This window comes from Nelusetta ayraudi, unplaced genomic scaffold (assembly GCF_046127955.1).
Source record: "Nelusetta ayraudi isolate G7.1 ecotype Tasmania unplaced genomic scaffold, CSIRO-AGI_Nayr_v1 ptg000005l, whole genome shotgun sequence".
Lineage (NCBI taxonomy): Eukaryota > Metazoa > Chordata > Actinopteri > Tetraodontiformes > Monacanthidae > Nelusetta > Nelusetta ayraudi.
In genome coordinates this window covers 3419736-3447730 of record NW_027466055.1, presented here as the reverse complement: position 1 = coordinate 3447730, position 27995 = coordinate 3419736, and the positions used below count along the sequence as shown (strand labels likewise).

General features: G+C 41.2%; 5 protein-coding genes across 7 annotated transcripts in view; 4 read left to right on the top strand and 1 right to left on the bottom strand.

Moving 5' to 3' along the window:
* Positions 1–114: 114 nt before the first annotated feature.
* On the top strand, positions 115–7422 carry abcb10 (ATP-binding cassette, sub-family B (MDR/TAP), member 10). Its single transcript, XM_076049837.1, has 14 exons — positions 115–1013; positions 1500–1706; positions 2081–2283; positions 2838–2972; positions 3242–3388; positions 4281–4416; positions 4492–4587; positions 4783–4992; positions 5078–5157; positions 5278–5458; positions 5761–5804; positions 5896–5930; positions 6044–6102; positions 6243–7422. Exons 1-14 carry the CDS (start codon positions 599–601, stop codon positions 6434–6436), a joined length of 2142 nt encoding a protein of 713 aa, XP_075905952.1. The 5' UTR covers positions 115–598; the 3' UTR covers positions 6437–7422.
* The window catches only part of ogfod1 (2-oxoglutarate and iron-dependent oxygenase domain containing 1), a 98395-nt gene continuing 74880 nt past the window's right edge, over positions 4481–27995 (top strand). The window contains exon 1 of the mRNA XM_076049849.1: positions 4481–4485. The gene's annotated coding sequence lies outside the window, so the exon portion shown is untranslated. The remainder of the gene's footprint in view (positions 4486–27995) is intronic.
* On the top strand, positions 12705–16232 carry acta1b (actin alpha 1, skeletal muscle b). The gene is made up of 7 exons (XM_076049813.1): positions 12705–12863; positions 13635–13771; positions 14152–14476; positions 14874–15035; positions 15167–15358; positions 15448–15629; positions 15753–16232. Exons 2-7 carry the CDS (start codon positions 13643–13645, stop codon positions 15894–15896), a joined length of 1134 nt encoding a protein of 377 aa, XP_075905928.1. The 5' UTR covers positions 12705–12863; positions 13635–13642; the 3' UTR covers positions 15897–16232.
* ccsapb (centriole, cilia and spindle-associated protein b) lies at positions 17926–22533 on the top strand. 2 transcript variants are annotated; one of them, XM_076049794.1, is made up of 5 exons: positions 17926–18034; positions 18998–19356; positions 19454–19555; positions 20224–20438; positions 20516–22533. In XM_076049794.1, the coding sequence occupies exons 2-5, from the start codon at positions 19014–19016 to the stop codon at positions 20696–20698; spliced, it is 843 nt and encodes a 280-aa protein (XP_075905909.1). In that variant the 5' UTR covers positions 17926–18034; positions 18998–19013; the 3' UTR covers positions 20699–22533. The 2 variants fall into 2 exon arrangements, with proteins under 2 accessions (XP_075905909.1, XP_075905916.1); XM_076049801.1 differs by lacking the exon at positions 17926–18034 and having other exon boundaries at positions 18087–19356; positions 19454–19531.
* On the bottom strand, positions 22612–27982 carry rab4a (RAB4a, member RAS oncogene family). 2 transcript variants are annotated; one of them, XM_076049770.1, is made up of 8 exons: positions 27560–27982; positions 26701–26781; positions 26163–26277; positions 25978–26040; positions 25706–25860; positions 25117–25212; positions 24774–24921; positions 22612–24109 (listed from the first exon to the last, which is right to left on the bottom strand). In XM_076049770.1, the coding sequence occupies exons 1-7, from the start codon at positions 27573–27575 to the stop codon at positions 24806–24808; spliced, it is 642 nt and encodes a 213-aa protein (XP_075905885.1). In that variant the 5' UTR covers positions 27576–27982; the 3' UTR covers positions 22612–24109; positions 24774–24805. The 2 variants fall into 2 exon arrangements, with proteins under 2 accessions (XP_075905885.1, XP_075905896.1); XM_076049781.1 differs by having other exon boundaries at positions 22612–24095.

The window sequence follows — 27995 nt, the reverse complement described above, 5'->3', positions numbered from 1 at the left end:
CTAATCATGTTCAGAAAAGTACACGTTATGTTGAGAAAGGCGTCGGAAATAGCCCAGGCGAATCTACTCTGACTTCTATTGGTAATGCCTGGAAAAGTTAGCTTCGCGTAATAACGTCAGCCATCGAGTTCCTTTCACCCGAGGAGGAAGCTTGAGCGCAGACGAAACTGACCGGGGTCACCTTTCCCTGTTTCTATCAATTGGAAGCATCTTTAGGGACTTTATTTCCGCCTCAACATGCAAAATGTTGGTGGAACTCGTTCTTGGCGTGTTTTCATTTAGACGGCTTCCATAAATATAGCCGGCGACAGATGATAGTGACAGGCAGGGTGTTGGTAGCAGCCCATTGATAAGAGATACGGTGGGCGCAGTCAGCTGTCAGGAGCAGATAAACAGAAAACAAACGGTCCAACAACTCGGAAATGCACCGGAATGAAGTTCTACATCGGATCGGCCATGGAATAGCAGTTTTGAGTTTGTAGCTGCGGGACTAACATGACCCTCCGGATGGACTCGCACCAAGAGATAGACGGACGCCACGCATAAACTGACTCGGTATTTTTGTTTGTGCTTAAAGCTTGTTGGCAGTTCGCAGACAATGGTGACAATGATGCGATTTATCTGTTTGTCGCGATGCACGGGTGAAGTGCGCCTGTCCAAACTGAAGGTAACAACACAGCCGCGCATGTTGTGGCTGGACCACCGGCTTGCCCACTCGGCTGCCTTGCGGAGGAAAAGACCATCGGTCGGGGTCAAGGTACCTGATCCCCGGTGCCTTTCCTCGCGTCTTTGGTCTGCCAGGACTGACCCGTCCGTGCTCAACATCCTCCGCTTTTACCCAGCGCGGGGGTTCACGCATACACCTGTTGCCTTCGCAAACTCGTCCGCCGCCTCCGCTCCCACATCGGACGAATCGATCAAGACGCGAGAGGCGCAAACCTCCACCACGGTGCCCGTGGATGATGCCAAGAGGATTCTGCGACTTGCTCATCCGGAGAGATGGAGACTGGCGGGTAAGCCAGTGTTGTCTTCGGGGAACACTTGCTTTAATTTCAATTGAAAATGAACATAAGTGTTCGAATTTAATATCAAATGTCTTCGAAGCCCCACAGTATTTAGCTCTTTATTGAAATTACTTTTAAAACACTGTGGGTGGAAAAGGATCAAATGCAGTTATTTTACTATTTACTTACTGTTCATATAAATTCTTCTAGTTTGGCAGGCTGGATTAAGAATCTCAACAGGCCACATATAGGTCCTGGGCTGTAGGTTGCCCGTGCCTGGTGCATAGGGTCTTGAGGGAAATGTTTTGAGCCATATATAAGCATGTTTATTACGTTCATTTGAGCTAATTTCCTGCGCTGTTCACTCTGAAATACTTTATAATGCTGGCGTTAATATAAATATACAATAGATATAAAATTCAAACACAGAGTAGTCTTTTTTTTCCATGCATAGAAAATCTGATTTGATCTTGTCTCTCCTTCATCCATCCTCAGCCGCTGCGGGCTTCTTAACTGTCTCCAGTGCTGTAACCATGTCAGCTCCTTATCTACTGGGGAAAGTGATCGACACCATTTATTCCAGTGGAACAGACACAGAGACAATGACCGCATCCTTGACCTCATTGTGTATCATGCTGACGGGAGTGTTCCTGTGTGGCGGCGCAGCCAATGCTGCCAGAGTTTACCTCATGCAGATCTCAGGTCAGTCAGTCGTGTAGGTTGTCATACTAGTCATAGGCTTAAACTAACAAAAAAGTTAACTTTATGAATGTAAATGGAGTCTTGTATTAATTTCTTGGTGCAAAGCAATATGTTTTGATTTTGCTGTGAACATTTTTATATTCAAGAAACTGTGTTAAGAGGATTTTGGGAGTGCAAAGGGATGTGTCTCTGAGATTGGTTGAACGTTTGGGAGAACGTTTGGTTTTTGGTCTTCTGTCTAAATTTAATAATTGTTTTTTAATGTACTCCACGTGTTGTGTTAAATAATGGTGAAGAAATCACAAGTTATCAAACGGTAGATATATTCGTTAAAAAATAATAAAATGTACAATATTTTCGTTCTTCTTCTTTAGGGCAAAAGATTGTTCGGAATCTCCGTGCCTCAATCTTCTCCTCCATCCTAAGACAGGAAGTGGCTTTTTTTGACAGAAGTAGAACCGGCGAGCTTATCAACCGCCTTTCTGCTGACACAGTGGTGGTGGGAAACTCCATCACAGACAACCTGTCAAATGGGTTGAGGGCCGTTGCCCAGGCAGCTGCTGGTGTCAGTATGATGGTGAGTGTGGCTGTCCATTATACATTATACATAGCAGACACTGATGCCATATGTCAAGAAAAAGGGAGGAACATTCAACTCTGACACCGTTTATAGCCAAGTCATTTGACAGACAAATAAAATGTGTATCTGTGCAGTTTTGCTATGTAGAACAAGGAAGTGTTTGGGACTTTCCTGAAGCCTTTCCTTCAAAGTACTGCACGTAAGCCGTTCTGCATGGTATGTCAACGGAGAGTCTTAATTGTGCACAGCTGCTGCAAAACTGGTTTCTGGTACTCAGACAAGCTCAAAATGGGGAAATCCCATTGAATACCTGCCACACCTTCACCTAACCTCCGAAGATTAGCAAGATACAATGTTTTTGTGCCGAGTACTGAGGCTATGTTTATGTATTTGACCATAAAGTTGTGCAACTGATAATCATGTGTCACTATTCTGTTATAATTTTTTTTTTTAATATTTGTCAAGTAACTTATTCATCTCCTGTATTTTACTAATAAATACCATTTGTTATTTTCTCTATCATTTTCTTTCCTATTTCTTTCATCTTCCAGTTCTATGTGTCTCCCAGCCTTGCGAGCTTTGTACTCCTGATCGTTCCTCCTGTGAGTGTCCTGGCTGTTGTCTACGGGAGATACCTCCGCTCCATCTCCAAACGCACACAGGATGCACTCGCGCAAGCCACACAGGTACAGGGAACCGAACACAGATTGTGGAATGGGTTGAGAGGACCAAGTTTCCACAATCACGTTTGATCTAGAAGTAACCAGATGTTGGGGACCCAACTGAGTGCTCAGTGCTCAAATCAAGCTGTTCTGTCGTAAAACCCTCTCATGTCTTATAATTAACCCAACTCAGGCTGTGACAGCTTAATTAAAGTTGAAAGCAGATTTACTAAAGCAATTATTTATGTATTTTCTTTATGTCAAGTTCTAATGAAACATTTGTGTCCTTATAGCTGGCTGAGGAACGTATCAGCAACATGAGGACAGTGAGGGCTTTTGGTAAAGAGCTCTCAGAGGTCAACAAGTACACACAGAAAACAGACCAAGTCTTTAGTTTGGCAAAGAAGGAGGCAGTAGCCAGAGCTGGCTTTTTTGGAGTGGTGAGTCTGTCTTCTCAACTTAACTTCTTAGCAACAACAACAACAACAACACAATTACAAAATTTGCATTTAACTTTCTTACAACTGTACGTCTACACAGCAGACAAGCTTTGAAATTGAAGAATGAATGAAAAGAATGAAAAGCAAGCATAGAGAGGAAGTGACAGTCAAGACAAAAAAGAGAGAACAAGTAGGAGAATAAGAAAAGATCCCTGTTTTTATGAATGACTAAAGTGACAAATCAAACGTTTGTAAAGATAGTAGCATCAAAAGTTGCTTAGTTGAATATATTTTGTAGGTCTGGGCAACATCATTTAAATTGGTCAGAGTCATCAATGTGCTTTTAAAGAGTCCTGAGGCAAATGGAAACTCTCTTGAAAAAGAAATGCTTTGGAAAAATAATCTGGATTATCTACAGTTTCAAAGCACCTATTTTAAGTACGACAATACCAAACGAGATTGTATTTTTGTACAGTTACACTTTCAGAATGGCTTCTGCTTTTTGGTGTTTGCGTGACCACAGCACCTGACACATCTGTGTTTGGAGGATGTTTCACCATTGCCCAGCCCCTAATTCTACAACTAAGACCTTAGACTAAGTCAAGCAAAATAAATGTCCTCGACAGCATGTATTCGTACATCTCTTAAAAAGGTTTTATTTAACCGCAGTCAGACATTTACATGAGTTTCTTGAATTGAAATTCTGAAATAGTAAATGCTTGGAATGAATTAAAAGCTGAAGAAAATTTGACCGTCTGGTACTTTTAGCCCCTTAAAATCCTTCATGTCAATGAAGTGTGTTTAACAGTCTCTATTATATACACAGCAAACACTGACACGAATGACATAAATCTAATTTATTTTTCTGCATCACTGTGTTTGTGTGTTTCAGACTGGTCTGAGTGGGAATATCATGATCCTGTCGGTGCTCTACAAAGGAGGCCTCCTGATGGCCAGCCAGCACATGACGGTGGGAGAGCTCTCATCATTCCTGCTGTACACCTTCTGGGTCGGCATCAGTATTGCAGGTAACATACAGAGACAAGCCCTGAATGAACGGTGCAATTTTCCACGATATGAATATAGTGTTTTTGTGCCTGTAGGTCTGAGTTCATTCTACTCTGAGCTGATGAAGGGTTTTGGAGCCGGGGCCAGATTGTGGGAGTTGCTGGACAGAAAGCCTGAGTTTTCTCAGAATGGTAAACACACAAAATCAGAACCGTCACAAAGCAAAGAAGGCATGGGTTATTTATTTTACATTGATTTGTTTTTATTTTTTTGTTCATCTTAAATTGTGTCATTGTTCTGCTAACTTCTGTTCTTTTTACTTCTGAATTATGCAAAATAAGCAGCACGTTTGGCTAAATAGCTCTTCTTCCTCTGAATTTCGACAGAGGGTTTGGTGCTTCATCCAGAACAACTGAAAGGTCAACTGCAGTTTCATGACGTCTCCTTTGCCTACCCGACCCGCAAAGATGCTCCTATCTTCCATAACCTCACTCTTCAGGTGCCAGCTGGTACCATTATGGCTGTGGTGGGATCCAGTGGGTCTGGAAAATCCACTCTGGTCTCACTCCTGCTTCGGTTGTATGACCCCGATGCCGGTGAGAATGAAATCTTCGCTCTGATAGATGCTTGTTTTATCACCTCTGACAGTCAATCTGTTGTTTTTTTTTCTTCCTTTTTTAGGCTTAATTTCCATCGATGGTCATGACATCAGAGATCTGAACCCCTATTGGCTCAGGAGTCAAATTGGAACAGTCAGCCAGGTCGGTGAAATGATTCTTTTTAACGTTGTTGTGTTGTGCTGTGCAACACACAGCACCTAAATAAAGCAGGTCGTTGGTATTCAAATAAAATATTGGCTTCTCTCTCACCTTTTTTTGCAGGAGCCAGTGCTGTTTTCATGCTCCATAAGAGATAATATTGCATATGGGGCAGATGATCCCGAAGCTGTTACCACAGAGGAAATCTACACTGCAGCCCGAGAGGCAAACGCCTATAATTTTGTCAAATCTTTTCCTCAAGGCTTTGACACTGTGGTCGGGGAGAAAGGAGTGCTGCTGTCAGGTCAGAATGTGCTCACAACTTATTGCTCACAGACATGCTTTATAGGAGATCATAACAATGTTATTCCTTTTGACCTCAGAAACATGCCAAAATATTATTTTATTAATTTAATCTGTTTTAAACCTGTAAAATAATCACGCAAAGTGAACAAAGCAGAGATATTCAAGTAGCTCGTACTCTTTTTACAGAACACAAATGACAGTCAGATACAAGTTGTGTTGTTGCTGCATTCAGAGTATAAAGAATTTAAAGAACATTAAAGTAGTACATTTAAAATACAAACTGTTGTGTTTGTTTGTCAGGTGGCCAAAAGCAGAGGATAGCCATTGCCAGAGCTCTGCTCAAGGTGAGCACAGGAATTAAAGTGTGGAGTTAATATGTTCCTGATTTTTGAAGTATAACAGCAGCTGTGTTCTCTCCTTTCCTCACTGATTCAGAATCCAAAGATCCTGCTATTAGACGAGGCTACCAGGTGAGACCGCGATATGATTCACTTGTACCTGGACCAATTTAGTGACTGTTACTACTTGTGATTCATTTGAAATTAATATTGTGAATGATGATGATGTTTGTTTGTTTTATTAGTGCCTTGGATGCTGAGAATGAGTTGTTGGTCCAGGAGGCTTTGGAACGTCTGATGGAAGGTAAAATCTAATCTTTAAAAACACTTTTTTTTTGTTGTTGTTGTTGTTTTTTATTTAATCAAATCTTTTTCCCTGTTTCTCTCTAAAATTGCTGACTTTTCCGGTTTTGTTGTCTGCCTCCCCTCTCACCATATCATCAGGGAGAACGGTGATAGTCATCGCTCACCGCCTCTCCACGATCCAGAACGCAAACTCTGTGGCAGTGTTGGACCAGCAGCGCGTAGCAGAATGTGGCCAGCACACAGAGCTGCTCAGCAACAGGCAAGGACTGTTCAGGAAACTGATGGAGAAACAGGCTTTTCTACAAGAGGAACAGAAGCAGGCACTTCGCTGACTGAACAGGAAGTATTGCATGAAGGAAAGACAGGAGGGTAGCAAGAACAGTCGTGAAACACTTTCTGGATGAAGGTTTGAGGGTAGAGGAATAAAATGTGTTGTCTAGATGTAAGTGGAAACACAGCAGAAGTGATCCGGGGAAGAATAATAAAATATAATACAGGTGATTTCTAATTCACTGACAAACAAAAAAGGAAGATTACGGAAGATGGCTCAGATGATTCCTATGGTTTGTTAAATATATATTTAATTTTCAATGCAAAGAAGACATTGAAGAAAAAATGAAGCTGATTGTCAACACTGTCGGACACTATCGTCCATTATCGATCCATGTTTTTAATCATCGAACTATCAGTGAAATGTCTGCTGTTAAATGTATGTTTGGAATTTAAGTTTATTTATTATTAATTGATCAAAACCCGAAGATGAGTACATTGTGCATTTGTACCTTTAGTCTGAATTAAGCATTTTTTGTGTTGTCTACACTTTTGAGAATCAGAATTGAACACTGTACTGACATATTTGATTGATGAATTTTATAAAGCCTTTTACTGATATATACAAGTCACAGCTGTGATGCTAAAAAAAAAAAAATTGCACTTCATTTTTGTTTGCTTTGGATTCATTTGAAAAGCTTGAACTGGGAGAACAAGTCACATTTGTAACTAACTGACTATAATGTGCAGAACTGCTGATGACAAACAATTGGTGCTTCACGTTGTGATGTGTTTTATCTCTTATACCTTATTCTTAAAAAAAAATGACACATATACAATGTATGTGTGACATTTCTGAATGTTTATCGTCAATGGGTATTTGTGCTCGTCTGAAATGAGATTTCTACTCTTGGTCGCGCAGTCTGGTTGGTGTTTACAGAGTGTGAACTCGGCCAGCAGTTTAATTCTCGATAAACACTCTACGTGTACGCATTAACCACCAAGCTGTAGGGCCATCTAAATATAAGAAATGGCTGAGAGACCCCTACTGAGAGGCAATGATTCTCCTCAGTAAATATTTGGATGGTAAATACCCACTTCACTGCTCAGGAAGAGTCCAGTGCCAAACATGCAAATCCTTTCAGCTTAAAGCCCCGAGGGCCCTGGAGGGAGGGCAACCTGGTTGTTCTAGAATCTCATTTGAGCCACAAGTAAAATCAACAACAGCAATTGTGAATAAATTGTTGCTTTTGCCATTGGGAAATTTTATTCACTGAGCTCAAATGTGCGTCTTGTGGCCAGGGACATGAACAGGACTCTCACTGAAGTGCACTTAACACAGAAGTTAAGAACAAGCGGTGGCTGTTATGGTTAAACAGGTTTGGTGTTTGTCAGTGCTTCAAGCAACACACAGCCATGGTAAAGTGCACAACATACATACAAATATTTACAATTTACATTGTATTCAAATTCAAGTCTTTTAACATATGACATATATATGTATGTACTGTGTATATATATATATATATATATATATATATATATATGTATATGTATATATATATATATATACATATATATATATGTATATGTATATATATATATATATATATATATATATGTGTGTGTGTGTGTATATATATATATATATGTGTGTGTGTATATATATATATATATATATATATATATATATATATATATACATATATATATATGTGTGTATATATATATATATACATATATAAAACACCTATATTTGTATATATCTACGTGTGTATACATATATGAGCGATAGAGAGACAGATTGATGGATAGATAGATATATTACACCTTTTCTAGACACAAGGTCAAACACTAAAATCAAGAGGTTTTCATATCGTCTTGACCTAATGATCATTGCTTTGACTGATCTGAAAAGACAGGACAACACAGTATATTCATTTTGTATTCATGTTATATGTGTTTATGGTGGGGTTTTTTTTTACACGCATTACAAACTTGAATGATTTGAGAATCTCAATTGTTATTCCTATTAACCTTTGTTATATGTTTGCAAAGAACAGTTAGCAGATACACTGCTGGTCTTTGGTACTTTGTCTTACCAGCTTGTTCAATGTTGTCCACAGTTACAATGCTAATCACCTTCTACTTATTTGTGTTTTACATTGGGATCGGTGTATAAACTGTTTTTAAACTGTTTTTATGTTTCTCAAAAACGTTCTTTATAGCTTGTATAAAATGAGATATAAATAATATGGAGTATATATGTTTATTAGATTTTATAATTATTTTTTTGTTTGCTTAGGTGTTGCACCTCTAAATAAAGTAAAACTGCACACCAACACTGTCTTCCAATGAGAGAAGCCTTGGCTGACTGAGCAGTGCATTTAGCTGTCAACAGAGGGAGCTGTTGCTTCATCTTTTGCGTGAGAGCCTGGCAGGTTCAGAGGGGGTTCACGCTTCACAGCACCTCGGTGACAGAACTTCGCCTTCAGTTTGCTGCACTTCTGAGTTGATATGAGAAGCATTGTGTATCTCTCTGGTTTTGGTTACTTTTTCTCTAACTATGTTATCCGGCAAAGACTTTAAGTCATATGGACATCTCAACTAACCCCAGACTGACACTAGTGGGGAATACTCTGTCTCTCAGTCTGAGAGGCAAAGGGACTGTTTCACTTCATTACCTGAGTCCCAGTTGCAGTCAGTAAAGGTCCAACTGTCCGTGCAACTATGTTGAAAGAAAGAGGAGCCGCTGAATCCTTGTGTTTCATAAAGTCACTGTACTTTAAAGAACATGTTCAGATCAAGTGGTTTCTTCTTGATTGGTGCTGGGGTGATTTTGTAACATTTTTTTAAGAGATGGATCCTCACATGTGACCAGTGAGGGGCCTTATACAGCTCACTGTCATAGTTAGTGGAACAAGCCTACAACAACATATTTTTCCTCTAACTTATGGCACATTCATTGATTGGCTGTTGGCAACCAAGCAGTCCTGTTGTCGCTGCCGGGAGCTCATGGATATGGAATACGGATTTGTTCCAAATGCGTTTGGGCCGCAGTGTTGTTCAGTATAGTAGAACGTCATCAGTAGCAGAAAATTATGAAGTAAAGTTAAAATTTTCAAATCTTGGTTAAGGTATAATTAAGCCTTGTGTGTTCACTGATGTTTTTTGATTAGTCTTGAGAGCTAGTTTGTCATAAGAATGTAGTTTTAGGAACTCTCCCGCCATGTTGTGCCTTTCTTAGCAGAGGCAGCACTTCTCTCGCCCTGCACACAACAGCTCAGCTGGCCCGTGCAGCTGACCAGGTGCCACTCAGGCCTGCTTTGGTTTCCAATTCCAACTCCATGTGCTGCTGCTCACCACACTCTTCCCTGTCCCCTGAGCTATTTGAGGGACTGGTGGAAGTGCAGTTCGTAAGAAGGATGGTAAAAATAGAATAATTCTTTAGTTTCATACTCAATATTGTTCTGGGCTCAGCAGCTCGCCGTACGGGGTGAAGAGTTTCATAACCTGTGTGCCTTGGGCTGGTTTTTCAGATCTAACATTGTTTTTGTCCACCAGACTTTTCAGCTGAGGGATCCCAAGACTGAAAATAATTCCACTCATAGTTTTCTTTGAAATGACACTTTCTCTGGATAGTCATTTTCCTCCATGCTTGCAATAGGCCAAAACATTAAATCTGTCCTGCAACAAGGTCTTAAAATTCTTTTCCCACATGAATTTCTTTCATATTGCTTACATAACAAAGGTTGAAATATCTCAGGTTTTTTACAAAATCAGATATTTTTCAAAATTCACAGACTTGGTCCAATGATTTGCTCTACAGACAAAAATAAAATCCAAAAAACATTAAATAATGTAACTTCTAATATCTTCAGTATTTATATCCATAGTCTTTATTTTCACTGTTGACTTTCAGAGACGGGTGAAAAATCTCCAGCAAGACAAACTCAAGAAAGTCTCACTTGCCATTAGTTGCTATAAGAACTTCTAAAAGGTAGGACACTCACCGAGTGTATCGGTCTCTGCACATAAACGCCGAGGCTTGTGCTATTCTTACTTTCCCTGACATGCTTACTCTCTGTTCCCCCATGAGAGCAATCGAATTGATTAAAATAAAAATAAAAAATACTCAAGCACAACCACAGGACATGGTCAGACTAAGGAAAAGAAAAGTTCCATCTGTCTCCCCACATACTGACCCAAGGAAATGACCAGACACCACCAAGAAAACACCGTCCTTATCGAAAGTCTCCCCTTCAACAATCTGTGTTACATATCTTCTAACAAACTACGCTCATGTTTTCTGCCACCTGCTGCACACACCCTTTCACCTCTCTCTCACTCCTCCCCGATCCCGAGTAAGCCGGAGACTCTGCTCAGCTCTCCTCCCCCTCAGACCCTCTGACCTTCCCTCCTCTCTTTCTTTCACTCCCCGACAACTGCCAGTCCTTTTACGTTTTAGGTGTTTTAACAGGCCCTCAAATTCCAAAACTGCCCACAACAAGTACATAAAAGTAGCTCGACTTTGCTCTGCAGCCCCTCTGCTCCTTGACCCCCACCACCAAACACAGGTTTATGGACCTTCTTTGCTTTTTAGGCCACAGATTTCCACACTATTCCAGTCTTGCTTAGTTTATTTTTGATGAATTGAAGCCCCAATCCAATTCTTTTTACAGACTGACTGATTGATTGATAGATAGATTGGTTGATTTCTTTGAGCTGACATTAAACTATTAAGTCTAATCAACTGGACCTGAGTTATTACACTTTAAAATTCTACTTCCACTACAAGTTTTTCCCTCATGCCAATCTTGCCCCCATAGTGCTAATGAAACACAACCTGTGTATAACTTATATGTTACTTATTTGAATTCTTTTTTATATATATATATATATATATATATATATATATATATATATATATATATATTGAATAACAATCAATTGAATGTATATTTTATCATGTGAACGTTACCAGCTTCATTTTGTCTCTCTTACAGTAGAAATAAATCCCCAGTTGTCCTCATGTATCAGGACAACTAGAGTGTCGTATCACTCTGTCCTGTCAAATCACATCACATCATTTGTTTTCAAATCTCTGCCTGCTATATTATGATAATATCTTTCATAATTTCTCTTGCATGTTCTCTATGAATTCACAGTGCAACACAGGCAACCATCTTTCTGCAAGCATGCACACCACCAGACACATGGTGGTTCTCCATTTCTCAATCCATGCACTCACTCACACACGCTACTCCCCCGTCTCCAGGAGAGTTATAATTAATCTAACTGCTCCAGTGACAGAGCAGAGTAGTGGCTGCAGATTCAGTTTCAGCTGTTGGCTTGTTTATTCAGTGAGAGTCAGATCAGATCATTCTCAATATCAAACAAATGGTACAAATGAAAAATATATATATATCAGTATTCATTTTAAAAATGACTTATAATCAATTTCCTATATTTTGCATAATTTTTTAAACAAAAATGAATCTCTTCAAAATAAATCGGGGCAATTTCTCAACACGACGGCTCACATTATGTTCATTCATGCTTCAAGAAACCAATTGATGGCAACTGTGCTCATGTAAAATGCCTCTGGTTATACACGTTACACGTACCTTCTATATTGTGATATAATTCGCTTTTAATTCACTTCACCTGCATAACATAGGAACTGGGAAATAACAACTGCACTGATGGGGTAATATTTTTGATTAGCCTTTGCACAAAATGCACCGGCTTGGCAAGAATCATTTCTTTGTCTTCATGTATTTATCAGTAATAAAGCTCAGCAAATTCTTAATTGGCAATTTAGGATTGAAGCCCTGTGACTGGTTGACCTGGGCCAGTAGTTTGGAGGCTGCGACTCCCCCTCCCCACGGGCTAAATCTGTTCAGATGAGGGCAGCATTTTCCCAATTTAAGGCTGCATGAGGCCTACTAGCAGCAAATCTATCACCCTGCTTGGTAGCAACTGGCGTCCGCCCCCTCGCCCCCCTCAGAAAACCCCACCAGTGGCCTGCGCGCTCCATATACGGCCCTCGAGGTGGGACCGCGAGACTCGATGGGAGGTCAAAGCGACAGTTCCATATATGGCGCGCGCTCTCTCCTTGCCGGGAGCGCGCAGCGTCACTCCCGGTCCTCCCCTGGATCCTCTGCGATGGATGACGACGGTGCCCCCCCCCCCCCCCCCATCAACCCCCCTCCTTTGCATGAGGCGCGCTTCCTCAGTGGAGACCTCACCCCCGACCACCCCACAACTCCACCCCCTCCTCCTGCTCCTCCTCCTCCACCCCCGGCGTGTCATCCTCTGCCTGTCATCCAAATATGGCAGAGGGCCGGGATAGGGTCCAGTGCCGAGGTTTGTGAATGGTCGAGGTCGGGTATAAAAGGTGGACGGGCAGCACTAGAGGACTGTAGCTGGTTCAGCAGCAGCACTGGTTGGGTCGTTCTCTCCGAGCCGCAGACACAAACCCCAAAGGTAAGAGACCCAGCGAGGACCGGCAGCTTCTGAAGACGCACATCCAGGATGGGACATCAGACTCATAGGCCGTGACCAGAGCGACACTTGGAGGAGAAGTTATAGGCAGGGCGCTTCAGGGAGGAAGGATGCATAGGACCAGATGCATTGCGGGGGACATGGGGAGCAGTAGCAGAGGCTCGAGACTGGCAGGACTGCAGGAGAGACCTGGAGGAGAAGGAGCATATTTGCAGGCAGAGAAAAACATAGATTTACATGGAGCAGAATCTTATCTGAATATTTAATAATAATAAGTGAGCGCTAATTCAGGCCGTTGACCAACAGGTGCATCTTCATGTCACCCTAGTGTGCTGATACGCCTTATAACTTTACCTGAGCGAGGCGTGATTTTTTAAAACTTTTCAGGTATTTTTTTCGGCTTTCGATGATTTTCGTAGCGAAAACAGACAGTCTTAGTTCAGGCTAAAAGAGAATTAAATTTGATATTTGAGCAGAAAGGACGTGGTGTTCGTTCACCATCGTTTTATTTTTGCAGTTTTTATAATATTGTAGTGTTTTTGCAGCCGTAAAAAGGTTTCATTCATTGCGGGTCCCATCCTGAGAACTTGTTTTGGGGTTTTTTTGGTTGTTTTTTTGCCGTTTCTTTAGACAGAAACCAAAATGACTGGATAACCTCGAGTCTTCGTTTTGAATTAATTTCTGTCATTTTATACAACGTATTGCCTTGATTTGAGGGTGAGCTGAACTCTTTTCTCTTTCCTTTCAACACAGAAGCCATCATGTGTGACGACGATGAGACTACCGCACTTGTGTGCGACAACGGCTCCGGTCTGGTGAAGGCTGGCTTCGCCGGAGACGATGCCCCCAGGGCCGTCTTCCCCTCCATCGTTGGCCGCCCCCGTCACCAGGTAAACAGCGGACGAACCGCAGAATAATAGGGGGGGAAAAAATACAAAACCAAAAAATAGAAGCGTTCTATTGAACGTTATTAGATTTTGGCTACAAATATTTATATTTGGAGCAGCCTCTTAAATAGCTTCAAAATAAAAAAAAAATCAATTTGAATGATTTTCTTTCTAACTTTATCAAGTATTTTACCGTAAAAAATTGCCTTGACATGGGCCATGTTAATGTTAAATATCTGCGACATAGTGACAGTCGCAGCTTCTTTGAGTATTTGTCAGTGTGGCCTACGCCGTTTTGTTGTGGCACCTTTGCGCACTGAAGATGATCAGGCTTTTCTTTTTAGTTGACTGCTCCTTTACCGTGGCTTCTTCTCCTCTTTCAGGGTGTCATGGTCGGTATGGGTCAGAAGGACTCCTACGTCGGCGACGAGGCCCAGAGCAAGAGAGGTATCCTGACTCTGAAGTACCCCATCGAGCACGGCATCATCACCAACTGGGACGACATGGAGAAGATCTGGCACCACACCTTCTACAACGAGCTGAGAGTGGCCCCCGAGGAGCACCCAACCCTGCTCACTGAGGCTCCCCTGAACCCCAAGGCCAACAGGGAGAAGATGACCCAGATCATGTTTGAGACCTTCAACGTCCCCGCCATGTATGTGGCCATCCAGGCTGTGCTGTCCCTGTACGCTTCCGGCCGTACCACCGGTAAGACTGACAACATCAAACAGGTGCAAGTTACAACATAACCTCAGCTCACAGGCAAACACAACTAAAGGAGACAAGTATCTTTATTTACAAACGCGAATATATTGATAGGTGTAAAATAAACATGAAAAGCAATCACAAAAATTAATTTTAAACGAGGTAATTTTTTGGGTCAAAATTCGTCTTAACCATTTTACGCACAGCTTTTACGCACTCACAGTTTTTTTCCCCTCGCACTTTTAACTAGTCTTGCATAACGAATCTAAGCTATTTTGTGATGATTTTGTTGTGTAGTTTTAGTGGAATTGTTTTAGTTACCGATTTACGCACAAGCAGAGGTATCTCAGGACCACATGTCGGATGGACTTATCTAAACTCTTGCCTTGTCTCCTCTCAGGTATTGTGCTGGATGCTGGTGATGGTGTGACCCACAACGTCCCAGTCTATGAGGGTTACGCCCTGCCCCACGCCATCATGCGTCTGGACCTGGCTGGTCGCGATCTGACCGACTACCTGATGAAGATCCTGACTGAGCGTGGCTACTCCTTCGTCACCACCGGTGAGGAAGCAACCAAATTAAGCCCCTTAAGGCGAAAAATCTCAAAGTTATCCAACTCCGCGATGACACACATCGTTGTCCGCGAACGACTGCCACTTCGAACGGCATCTAATCGACTTGTCTCCCCGCAGCCGAGCGTGAGATCGTGCGCGACATCAAGGAGAAGCTGTGCTATGTGGCTCTGGACTTCGAGAACGAGATGGCCACCGCTGCCTCCTCCTCCTCCCTGGAGAAGAGCTACGAGCTTCCCGACGGTCAGGTCATCACCATCGGTAACGAGAGGTTCCGTTGCCCCGAGACCCTCTTCCAGCCTTCCTTCATTGGTGCGTCACACAATCCACATCACTTTCCAACTCGAAATATAAATGGTTGTTTTGCCGCATCATAACACTTGCACTGCTCACCTGACCAGGTATGGAGTCTGCTGGTATCCATGAGACCGCCTACAACAGCATCATGAAGTGCGACATTGACATCCGTAAGGACCTGTACGCCAACAATGTGCTCTCCGGCGGTACCACCATGTACCCTGGTATTGCTGACCGTATGCAGAAGGAGATCACTGCTCTGGCCCCCAGCACCATGAAGATCAAGGTGAGCAACAAAACCGAACATTTATAGATCACTTTTGGAATGGGAAATTATTTAAGTATTATTGTTTTTTTATTTTTCTCTGAGCTCGATAATTGATTTTCTCTCTTTTCGTCTTACCTATAGATCATTGCCCCTCCCGAGAGGAAGTACTCTGTCTGGATCGGTGGCTCCATCCTGGCTTCCCTGTCCACCTTCCAGCAGATGTGGATCTCCAAGCAGGAGTACGACGAGGCAGGCCCCAGCATTGTCCACAGGAAGTGCTTCTAAATCCTCCACCTTCCACTCCTGCTTCTCCATCAACGACAACACCAGCTGTCTGGAGCTCAAGCAAGGAGGATCGACCTCTGCGGCACAGCAACGCACTGCTCTCAATGGACTTTCTATCTGCGCTGTTGACAACCTTGTGCATTTTATATGGAAATGTGCATATCTTGTAGCTGTCTGTTGCCTGTGTTGAACGGAGAGAGGCTGTGAAAAAACACCACTGAACCATGCATCTACCAAAAAATTTAATAAAAAAAAATAACATCAACATGTTGCCCAACACATGTGAATGTAAGTGTATATACATATTGATAATTTATTAAAGTCCATTATTTGGTACATCTGACCTTGTTCTTCTATCCGAGGAAGGGTGATGAGACACACAAGGCAGAGGATTTAGCTAAAAACAAAACAAAAAACAAAACAACAACCAAACAAACAAACAAAAACTGCTACAGTTGTAAATACAATTTAAAACATTAAAAAAACAAAAAACAATCAAAACAAAACAAAACAAAACAAAACAAAACAAAAAAAACAAAACATAAAATAAATAAATAAAATAATAATAATAATAATAATAATAATAATAATAATAATAATAATAATAATAATAATAATAACAGAGTTCAAAGGTGAAATCAGCATTCCAACTCAAACACGCCGCTCAAAAACACACTAACAATCAAACCCCCTGATATAGGGGTTATCAACCAATCAGGGGACGAGGTGATGTCCAGGCCCATATAATCATTAATGAGGGGGGAGGGATGTGTCCCAGCTGGTTGATGCCTGCATGGTGACAGATGTAAAAAATGGCCACCAACACTTTGACTCGCCAGGAATGTGTCAGCAGCTCCGCTTCAGACCGGGCGAATAAGGAGCATGGGACACCTGACACCCGGTCCTGTTCACCGCTGAGCTGCCCACATGCAGGCTCGACCCCAGCCCACAGGCCATCTTTAGACAAAACCAGACCCCCCGGGGCATCGCCAAAGCCCGACCTTATATGCATTGAACCTTAGTTGGTTATTGAAGGGGAGTGGTTTATAGGTCTGAGCTTTGAGAGCTTATCGGGCGCTGGTAGGTGCGCACCACCTGAGAATTGCCTTTTGTGATGTTTCTGGGACATGTTGACATAAGTCTCTGTTTGAATGTTTTTGAAGTATTTCAGATTCTTAAAGTACTGAAAAACTGTTACATGAATCGCATTTTAAATCAATATTCACATTTTAAAGTCCCAAACACAACATTAATTAATCAATTAATTAATTAACATTGCCACTCAGGCAATCTTTTTAAATTTGTTTTAATGGTGAAAATATAGATAAAGCAAGGTTTTTCTGTATTTTAATATCTTCCAACATTAATTATTAACTCAAAATACAAACGACAAAATATAGTACACACACCCACAAGAAATCCACAGTAATGCGAAATATAAACAAAAGAGCCATAGAAAGCAGACACCATTAACCATTGCAGTACATAGGGAGAAAGGGAAATAACAACAACAGCAAACAAACAAATAATTAAATAGGTCAGTCTCCCACCCCCACCCAGCGAAATCTCTTGTATTGGTCCAGTACACTTAATGTCCACGAGGTCATAAAAAGTATAGTTCGTTCGTTATTATTAATAATAATAATAATATTTTTTTTAAATAAATAAATAAAATAAAATAAAAGTTAAGTGCAGATGAATTTAAAACTGAAAATGAGTTTTAACCGTCACATTTAAGCCGAGGCAAGGCGTCAATGAAAGCTCCCCAGATCCTCCTGAAATTCGTGGGTCTTTTCCTCACATTACAGAGGTAGCTATGACCCATTCTGATCTCCCCCAGAAAGACAATCGATCACATCCACTTTACTAAAACACATCTCCACACTCCCAGCAAGTAGAATAAATTGCCTAACAGGGCTCTTTATTTCCCATTCTGGCATCCCCGCAGCAATTGCACACAAATGGTTTAGAACCACACTTGACCGCATTCCTGACATCCCGGCTCGGTGCCACCTGTTGCGCGTGTGTTTGGCTTTTTAAAAACGTCTCGGCGCGGGCGGAGCTCCGGGACGCAGCGTGACATCAGCACCGCCAACGCCATCTGTTCTGCTCCGCTTCCGTGAAACCCGAGCCCCGCTGTAAGTATATTTACTGTACGCAAATTTAGACCAGCGGAGCCTCTATTTAGTGCTGTCGTGGTACTTGCACTGTCGTAGAGGAGATTCGATGGGTTGTCATTGAGGGTTTTTTCCCCCCGCGTTACCTTATTAGCCGCTGCCAAAGGACCGTCGTCAGTTATTTATAATGCCAGATTGTTCGATATATTCGAACACAGAATCGTGGATGTACTGTAATGCTGCTTTGGGCAATTGACAAATCAATGCATTGTCTTGTTTTCCGAGTAAATTCGAACGATTCGCTTGAGCACGACGTGCAATATTAATCTCACACATCAGTCGCAATAATTAAAAGAGATATGGAACAGATATGAAGTAACAGCTTAGCACAACAGGTTGTAAAGTCTTGGTTGTAATTATTAGAGCTGGCCTTTAAATTGAGATAGGGACGAGTGAGCGATTTAGAGGATTCAAGTGTTTTTCATCACTGTAGCCAATCAGAGGAAGAGTTGTAAGACGCGTCATCGCGTTCAAAACGTTTCCAACACTCCGCAGATTATTTCTTTTAAATCTAATTTGTGTTTTTTTTTAACGACACAACCAGTTGCAATAGAGTGTGACGTTTTGTTTTTTTGTTTAAAAAAAAAATGATATTTAGCGTCCATCTTCAACTGCGATAAACACTGACTGAGCGAGACCTGCCGGAAATCCAGAAAGCGGAAGTAGGCGGGATCTTCCTGCTCTCCTATTGGTTGAACTTGTCAATACGTTTTTGTTTAAACGTCTGGCGGTGTTACGAAACAGACGAAAGACGGACAAGAAAATGTAAAAAATCCGACCGTTCTATGACATTTTCAGTGTTAACCCACAGAGTTTTAGCTACTTACCTTAATAACACTAGCCACACAAAAAATATTTGTTATTCACAGGCCTGTATTCAATTAGAGTGTCCCAGCTTTGTTTATTGTCTGGGATTTCTTTCAGCTTTCTAAGTTACAAGATGGTCACCAGGAGGATCCGCTCGGAGTACATGAAGAAATACAAAGACCCTAAATGGGAGTCTTATGCTAAGTGTTATGAAGAGCTGCTAAAGTACAGGCTGACCCGGAGGCTACTGGAGCAGACACACAACCCTTGGTTCTGGAGTGGCTCAGACACTGATTCAGAAACGGGGGGGAGAAGTCCTCCAGCTCCAGGTAAGAACCAGGAGCAGGCTGAGCCCAAGGAGGACCGAGGAGATGTGGAGCTGGAGGAGTGTCAGGGGGCGAAGATGGATGGAACCACAGTTCTTGTACCAAGGATTCCCCTTCAGGATGAGGCACAGGGAGCACACTCGACTGCCGGTAAAAGCTCTTGCTAAATCTGACTGTAAGTCTCAACTGGGAAATGCACACTCATATACATGCTACTGTACAGTACTGTATTGTGTTCCTCATGTAGGTCCTCTCCAAAGTGCCGTAGAGACGAAAGTTGTAGAGGAGGAGAGAGTTGGCAACAAAGACAGTCAAAGGTTAACAGGTACGGAGAGGAGACGTGGTCAAGGTAGTTCAAGTCCACAACATTCATGATGATAAAAGCCTCATGCATGAAAGCATTTGGGTCATGACTGTATGGTGTTTAGCACTGTCACTTTCTGTGTGGATTTCACATTAGGAGACTTTTAGTCTGTGTGGGCTCTCTTTATTCAAAAAGAATGGAAACGTTCTTAAAATAATGCGTATAATCACAGAGTGATTTCAGTAAAGCTGGCACCTACTTGGGAAGTAAGAGCAAAATATAATGCTACCAACGCATCCGTTAGTGACTGAATTTCAGCTTTGTCCAGATTAAAACTAAAATTAAAATGTTTTCAATGTAATAAATATTATTAAATAGTATTCAAATTAAAATGAAAAAATTGATGACTCCTAAATAAATTGGGGGTAAAAATTAGGGTCTGCCACACAAATCCACTGTGGTAAAGGGGAATCGAGGACTGAAAAGGACTCAGGAATAAGAATAAGCAATTATCTTTCAGAGGCTGTAAAAATTAATCAAACAGAAGACATAAGATGCATCCCAATGAGACTACATTGAACGTTTCAATGAAGTCCTTTAGGATGCATCTTTAAAGTTTCAGTTTGCTGTTGTTTACTATTTAGTCAAGTGTCATTGTGAGGCATTTTCATCCTCTTCCATAGGTCTCTTACCTTTGTGTTTCCCACCTATAGATAAAACCACTGGTGGAATAATACAGAGCAAACCTTCCAAACAGTCCAGGCAAGCAAGGCGCTCCCACCATGTCAAGCCAGTTGCAGCACAGCAGTCCAGGGAGGACAGTCAGGAGAGCAGACACCCTTTTGCTCTGTATGGTTCAGGGGAGAAGGATGCAGACACCGCAGGGAGGAAGACTCACAACGTGTGTCCCGTGGCTTCCACTCATCAGGTAACCTCTGTTTGGTGCTCTACTGATCTGTGTGCACTTGTCAAAGGTGCTGAAGGTTGTGCTTAATGCCTTGCTAGATTCACGAGTCTGCCCTCCGTGCTAAAACCCGGCGGCAGGTGGAGCGGCAGATCCACACCCAGAGGAGTGAACGTCGTCGAGCCAAGTCGGCCGATGTGGAGAAAGTTAGGAAGGTGATCCAACCAGAATTTAACCCGTGGCTCACAGAATACATGCGTTGCTTCTCTGCTCGTTCTCGATAGAACACACAGACCATGAACTCTAAATTTCACTGTGTGGATTCCACACAGTTAACAGGGTCCTTTCCAGAGTGAAGTCATTCACATCCTGTGATTTTGGTATCAATGTGTAGTCTAAAATGCAGACATTCTTTGATGCAGTCCCTTTAAACTTGGGTTGTGAAAAATTAAAACAAAATCAAAATCCCGCTTTCGGTTCTAATTATTACAATGCTGAGTCATTAACATAACATAATAAGTATGTATTTATACACACACACACACACACACACACACATATATATACAGGTACTACCCGAAAAATTACAATATCAAGTAAAAGTTGTTTTATTCTGGCAATTTAACATAAAAGATGAAACCAACAAATTTTATTGAGCCATCACAGCAAACTGACATATCTCAAGCAGTTCCTTGTTGTGACTTTGCTGATTCAGACTTTCAGCTTACTAAAACCTCAAACCCACAAACTCAGAAAATTATTATAAAATTTGAGGGTTTTTTTAAGCTGCAAGACCTGATCAGCAAAATCCAAAGAAATAAAAACTTGAAATATATCGATTTGCAAATTATTCGTTCAAATTCACTTTTTCAGGATATTCTAATTTTCTGGGTAGCACCTGTGTATATATATATATGTGAGTAAATCATCTTCTCCATAAAAATGTTAGTATTAATTGTCTAAGTTTTACATCTTTTCACATCACTTTAGTGCAGTGCAAGAGTAAGTCACACTTAGTGCAAACAGTTAAGCTTGGTATTAGTTAAAATTTTTAAACGTTGTTGCATTTTAGGAACTTATTACGGTCACACATTGATGGTTTGACACACATTTGTGGTGTGGTTTTGTTTTTGTAGAAACGCATATTCTTGATGCTGTAACAGTGAGAAAACTAAATCCTTAAGCAACATGGTTCTGTTTTTTATTTTACCAAAACAATGTAATTTAAAAGTCTTTTATTCTGATTTAGCTTGAAATTCTAACGGGGAGACATCAGGTAATGTCAAAATATCATATTGGGCAGATACACGACATAAAAGTCCAGTTGAAGAAGCAGATGCTCTGAAAGACTTGGAACTGCACCTTGAGCCATTTGTACAAAACAATTTAATCTTACGTTGTAGTGTTTTCACCTGTGTTTCTATTTTTACGTGAATGTATTGAACATTAGGCAGCATTTTACAGTCATATTAAGAAACAAACTCCAAAATGACTAGCTCTGTGCCATAAAGACTTAAAGACTATTTTGATGTGAATGTTTTGCAGAAAGTGAGGAGTTATCAACTGTTGACTTCTTTGCAGTTTGACATTTTTCAGCTTCCTTAAATTTGCTGTTGCAACTTTGTGGTTGGTAAAAGTAAGAAAGAAATCCTTAACTTGTATTTTTAAATGATTTTCTTAGTCATTTTTAAGGACATGGTTCCATTGGTGGGTATAAAATCTTGTGCAATATAATGATGATGCTTTAAATATTTTTCATGTTGAGCTTATGCTGAATTCAGACAATCCAAAATTTTTGTGTAAATGTGTATGATCAAATGTTGTATTTTTTCCTAAAAATTGTTTTAGCTTTGCTTTGGAGCTTCTAATTCTTGATTTTTATTGAGTCTGTAACACCACTGAAGTAATGTAGGTTGAAGCCAGGCTGCTGCTTTGCTAGAGTAGTTTGATTTACCTGACAAAACAGCAACACAACAGGTGCTGCAGCAAAAGCTGGAAAATCAAAGACAATTAAGGTTTGCACTAAACCTTTTCACTTTTGCATTTTGAGTGTTTAGAAAAAAAGCAATGTGGTGTGCTAAGGTATATTGCAAAGCTTTTAATAAATCACTTTTACAACCATCTGCCTACTGTAATCTGTTGCTGCTGAAATCTCAGGTGTGTTAAACATGAAACAAAACAAGATTCAGTTAGTCATAGTTTTTTTATTTTCAAAAACATATGCTTTTATAATACACAATAAATTAAAAATGTTATTTAAAATGATTGGAGAAAAACTGACATACATAAATACAAACAGATGACACAAAGACGAGACAGCAAACTAAAGTGGAGCAGGCTAAGCCTGTGATGTTTCTTGAATTTGACATGTGCCTAAATTTAAAGCTTGATGCATCAATTGAAAAGGTAAAAATGTAAAAATAAAAAATTTAAAAAATAAAAATGTGACTCCAGTGCTTTAGTTTTGCAAATTGCAAGTAACAATTTAAACCTTCAAACATTTCCGCAATAGTTTTCTTGGGAAATAACAAATAAAAAAATAATTCAAACCTAAACATTGTTAAAACTTGAAATTCATTGCTTGTTTTACCCCACAGCCAGCAATGAGGTGTTCACGTAAACAGGCAACATTTATAGATGACTGAAAGCCAGTGAAGCCAGTAACGAGCAGTCTGCTATCAAATAAAATAATGTAACTTCCATAGGTTTCCAGTGTGTTAATAGTTAAACAGCAAGAATAATACAGTGGAGCATGAAAATGATGCTGGATATGATTTCTGCTTTAATATACATATAACATCTCTTTAAAATGAAATAACTGTTATTCTGTTTGGAGAAAACATGCGTTGATCAGTATATACAGGAGCACTGTACAGTGTGCACGATGCTGCAAGAAGTTCAATAAGAGGAGGAGAAGGAGGAAGAGAGAGACGCGAGCGTGCAGGTGGAGAGCCTGGAGGAAGGTAGCAGAGGATGACAAATGTAAAAAACAGCACAGAACGGTATGAGGAGAAATGAGTAGTACTCATACTGGCCAAAACTAAGCTTCAAATGCAGTACAAATCATTTGACCGTGCTCGTTCAGAGCAGGTGAGCGGAGAGAATAAGATAGGGAACTTTATGAGGGAAAGATATAATGTCATGGGATGTGTGAGGTTAAAGAAATTGGCAAAAAAAAACAACCTTGCAGCAACTCTGCTGCTAGAACTGGGAGGTGATTATCACCGCAAAGCAGAGAGACTGAGGGAAGAAAGAAAGAGGTTGATATTTGCCTCAGATAACCGGTTCACAGGTTTAGATGTCGTTGCTTTAATGAGCAGAAAGTTGTGAGTGAGATTTTTTTTAAAAAACAAAGTATAAAATGATGCATGCATGATAGAAAATACAGAGAGACAGGCTGACAGGAGCGCTCCACTTCCTGATTGGAGTGCTTGTTTGGAGTTTGGTCCAAAAGTGCAGCAGAATATTGAAGTGTTGGGTGGGCGGGTGGACGGCCTCTCTACCGTGATGATGCTCTGCAAGGGAGTGGGCTTTGGCAGGGAAGTCTTTGTGGCTCTCTGAAGATGCAGCCGTGACAGCGACAGTTACCAATGTGTGAAGGTCCAAGGTCTGGGAGGAGTCACCAACGTTGCAACCCCAACAGCTCCCCCTACTGGCTGTTTTCTTCCGGTCTTTACAAGCCTGTCAGTAACACACTGATCGTGTGAATGAACACAAACACACGCACAAAGAGAGAAGAAGAAGAGATGATAGGTTGGGAGGTGTCTTACATAGAATTGTCTGGTTAAAAAATGAGAAATGAGCCAGTGGGTGAAGGGGAGGGCCAGTCTGCCAGTCTCGAGAGACTGCAATGATGAATAAGGAAGGATGTGCTAGTGGTAAAGTGTAAGGCTGAATGGTAGAGAGTGTAGTTTCTTTTTAAAGAGCTATGCTTGGTCAGTAATTACGCATCTGTACTCTTCTTCTTTTCTGAGATTGTGTGACAGTGGCAGTCGGCCGACTCTTTCCATCTTCTCCTTGGGGAGCACAAGGAACTCATCCAGTGTAATCACTCTGCAGAGTGCCAGGCCTCGGCTTAATTTGCAGATAAACTACTGCCTTCACTTCAAACTCAAATGTCCAAGGCGAAGCCCAGCAAACCCGTGAAGGGCAGAAGTCTTCACTCAGAATTCTTAAGCCAAGTTCAAAGAAGTGGCAAAAAGATTTGTAGACTAGAGAGAGGTAAATCAGAGTTGCATCAAACAGAGACATGAGGAGAATGTCGAGCCTTTCGAGACAGAAAAAAAACAAGCGGCAATCGTACTGTCGTCTTTTGCCATACACAGAGTAGTTACAGATGCACCATCCTCTCTCTCTCACCATATATTTTCCCATATTATTGGTGAAGTCCACTAGCAGCCACACTCCTGGGCACCCTGCGGCTGAGCACGGCGAGGGGAGCGAAGCTGTCGGAGAGCAGCATCACCGTACTGGATCCCTGAACCCATCCTCTCCGGATCCAGCTCCCCTAAAGATAAGAAATAGTTGAAAAGGGAGAGAGAGAAAAAAAGAGAGAGAGAGTGAAAGAGAGAGAGAGAGAAAGAGAGAGAGAGACACGAAAGGGTGGAGTACATGTTGGTTCCTCACTTTGTACTTCACAGACTACTTTTCAAATGCACCTTTGAATATTCCAGTAGAATAAGTGGGATTAGGTGGATTTTACCTGACTCAATCTTGTTGAGAATCTTTCGAGCGCACTGGACAAAGGCCTCTTCAACGTTCTCCCCTGTCAGAGCGCTGGTTTCCAAGAACATCAGCTCTGATGCACAGAAACACACACAGTGTAGCTGCAGTTATTATTAAGCTTCTGGATTTTAAACTCAATTGCACAATCAATAGCCCTGCAATGCCACTGTGTGACAGTCAGCCACCATGCAAACTGTAAAAAAATAACAAAAATAAAATCTCAATTTCTTATTCTTTTCGTTGTCTGCTAAAAGCTGCAAGCTGATCTTACGACTCCCTCTAGTGGCTTAAATTCAAAACATGCTACGGAAACGTCAGAGCCCTGATGTTCTGTGTCACCAGCTCAATCCATTTACACAAACATGGTTTGCAAATGTCGCTGGCGAAATACAATGTTACCCTGATGTTAAACATCTTCCTTTAGGCTGTTCCTTTCAGGGGTTGCCACAGTGAATTATCTGCCTCCATCCAACCCGATTCTGTGCAAACTCCTCTCTCGGACCAAGTAAATCCAGCCTGGTACTTAAATTCTAGAGAATTGTACAGAATCTTAGAAGAATTTGTACCGTTTTCTTGTGCAAAACGTGAGGCCTCGAGGAACGTGACCTCTCTGTCAGCATCAAGGTCCTTCTTGTTCCCACACAGGATGATAACAATGTTCTGACTGGCCAGCATCCTGGCATCACTCAGCCATGTGGTCAGAGCGTTATATGTTTCTCGACTGAAGATAACAGAGAAAGCAGATACATTTCAGGCAAGAATGTTACAAAACAAACAAGGGCTGGCGAGAGAGAGAGAGAGAGATCTGCGATAACAGTCACTGATTGGCTATTTTTACCTTGTGATATCATAGACCAAAAGGGCTCCTGCTGCTCCCCTGTAGTAACTTCTGGTCACAGATCTGAATCACACAAAAAGAAAGAGTAACCAATGATGTTATGCTACAATGTCATTACTCTTTTTAATGACAAATACAATAAATACATTTTTAAAAAAAGGGGGTTGGGGGGACTGTGTCCCTACCTGAACCTTTCTTGTCCTGCAGTGTCCCATATCTGAAGTTTAACCATTTTGTTGACCACGTTGATGATCTTTGAGCCAAACTCAACACCAATGGTGTGATTTGATTCATCCTTGACTAGGAAACAAAATAAAGCGACTCAGGTTGGCATTCCCATTGAAGGTACTATTCCCACCCATTTTCAGTTCTTTATTTTTTTCCATTCAAGTTTTGAGTGGGGCAGCCTCACATCATGATTAATTGTAAAAGAACTCCACCAGTGGCCAGGTATCAGTAAATTTAGCACGCTATTTTACAGCTTCCTGCAAAAAAGCTTAATCTCAGCTTCCAGGTGAAACTGATGTTTTGTTGGATTTTCCACATGGTTGGAAAGAGATAAGAACAAGGTTGCTACGAGGCAGTCTCAGAAGGTGCAACAAATACCTCTATGCGGTGTTGTTACTAACCTCGGACAGCCACACACACACACACATGAAATCAAAACTGGTGTCTAATGGCAGGAAATAATCAATGGTGTGTAGTATCAGTGTTGTTACTTACATCTCTTCTCTATGAACTGGTGCAGGAGGCAGGATTTGCCTGTACCGGCGTTCCCAATCACCAGAAACTTAAAGAGGAAATCTAAAATAGGCACACAGATAAAAAATAAATAAATAAAGCATATATAAAGCATAAACAATCCAGAATTGTCTTGAATACATTCAGACAGCTTCATGACACACATTGCTATTTTATTGTAGCGAGGGTCTATTATACCAAGGATTCGTGTTAACATATGTCAAGATTTTATAAGTAGTGGTAAAAGATCGCAACTTGTCCGTAAAAAACCAACAACCCACACAACAACAACAACAACAACAACAACAACAACAACAACAACAACAACAACGCAACTGTGGTAACACACATTTGCATGTTTGCGAAATGGAAGATTATTCAGGAAAAATAGATATTTGTTTTAAAATAGATTAAACGACAGTTTCCCAACTGTTCGGCAAAAACCTAATGGCGAATATCTAAAAATGATCATGCCCGGACAGGTCCCACCTCGTAAACCATGCATTGTGTTTACAATCAGATTTCCTGCACAGCCAAATTTTCATCAATCATCCTCAGCCCTATTCCCGGGAGTCAACTTCCTGTCTCTAATCCCAGCCTTATACACTCGGTACCCTCTGTCTTCACGGACAGTCGAGTCATATCTGGATTTGTGCTTTGCAGAATAATTTAAAATCGCAGTGTATTTCTCGGGCCACCAGCCTTCACCGGCGCCTCGTTAGCTTTTTCCGCTACATGTCACCGATGAGGAGACGCTCTGTCCTCCTACCTGCCCATCCTTCTCTCCTAACATTACCACGACGAGGTGGCGGCGGACACCTTCCACAAATAACCCGCTTACCGTATGACTCCGACATCGCCAGGGTGCTGTTTTGATGGCAGCAGGGAAAGGGTGGGAGAGAAATAAGTTGACAGATGGGATTGCTAGCCAAGTCTAGAAAAATACTCCTAGCCAGATTCCAGCTGATTTCCAACTTCCTGTGTGAGCTTTACACCTCCAAAATAAAAGTCGCTGGGGGCTTTTAGGTTTCACCGTCTTTTCATTTTCAGGGCTTTGAAAATGTACGAGTAATGTTCGATGAGTTAATTATCTTAAGAAATCATTTGACGACGTCGAATACAAATTACATATGCGTATGTAATTGACGTGTTTTTTGACGAGATACGTTAACATAGAGGGTTGATTTCTGATGTAATAAAGAAAGATAATAAATAGTTTTTATAAACATAACCGGCTTTCATCTCATACGATGGTTGCACAATTGTTAACCCCGGGC

Excerpts from the sequence above, each read along its gene's own strand:
- acta1b (XM_076049813.1), top strand. The coding sequence starts at position 13,643 with ATGTGTGACGACGATGAGACTACCGCACTTGTGTGCGACAACGGCTCC. Across the intron at positions 14,477-14,873 it reads CGCTTCCGGCCGTACCACCG|GTATTGTGCTGGATGCTGGT; the intron begins GTAAGACTGACA and ends GTCTCCTCTCAG. Across the intron at positions 15,359-15,447 it reads CTTCCAGCCTTCCTTCATTG|GTATGGAGTCTGCTGGTATC; the intron begins GTGCGTCACACA and ends TCACCTGACCAG.
- rab4a (XM_076049770.1), bottom strand. Across the intron at positions 26,278-26,700 it reads CCAGTTCATAGAGAAGAGAT|TCAAGGATGAATCAAATCAC; the intron begins GTAAGTAACAAC and ends TTTGTTTCCTAG. Across the intron at positions 26,041-26,162 it reads GCAGGACAAGAAAGGTTCAG|ATCTGTGACCAGAAGTTACT; the intron begins GTAGGGACACAG and ends TGTGTGATTCAG.
- ccsapb (XM_076049794.1), top strand. The coding sequence starts at position 19,014 with ATGGTCACCAGGAGGATCCGCTCGGAGTACATGAAGAAATACAAAGAC. Across the intron at positions 19,357-19,453 it reads GGGAGCACACTCGACTGCCG|GTCCTCTCCAAAGTGCCGTA; the intron begins GTAAAAGCTCTT and ends TTCCTCATGTAG. Across the intron at positions 19,556-20,223 it reads GGAGAGGAGACGTGGTCAAG|ATAAAACCACTGGTGGAATA; the intron begins GTAGTTCAAGTC and ends TCCCACCTATAG.
- abcb10 (XM_076049837.1), top strand. The coding sequence starts at position 599 with ATGGTGACAATGATGCGATTTATCTGTTTGTCGCGATGCACGGGTGAA. Across the intron at positions 3,389-4,280 it reads GAGCTGGCTTTTTTGGAGTG|ACTGGTCTGAGTGGGAATAT; the intron begins GTGAGTCTGTCT and ends TGTGTGTTTCAG. Across the intron at positions 5,931-6,043 it reads CTATTAGACGAGGCTACCAG|TGCCTTGGATGCTGAGAATG; the intron begins GTGAGACCGCGA and ends TTGTTTTATTAG.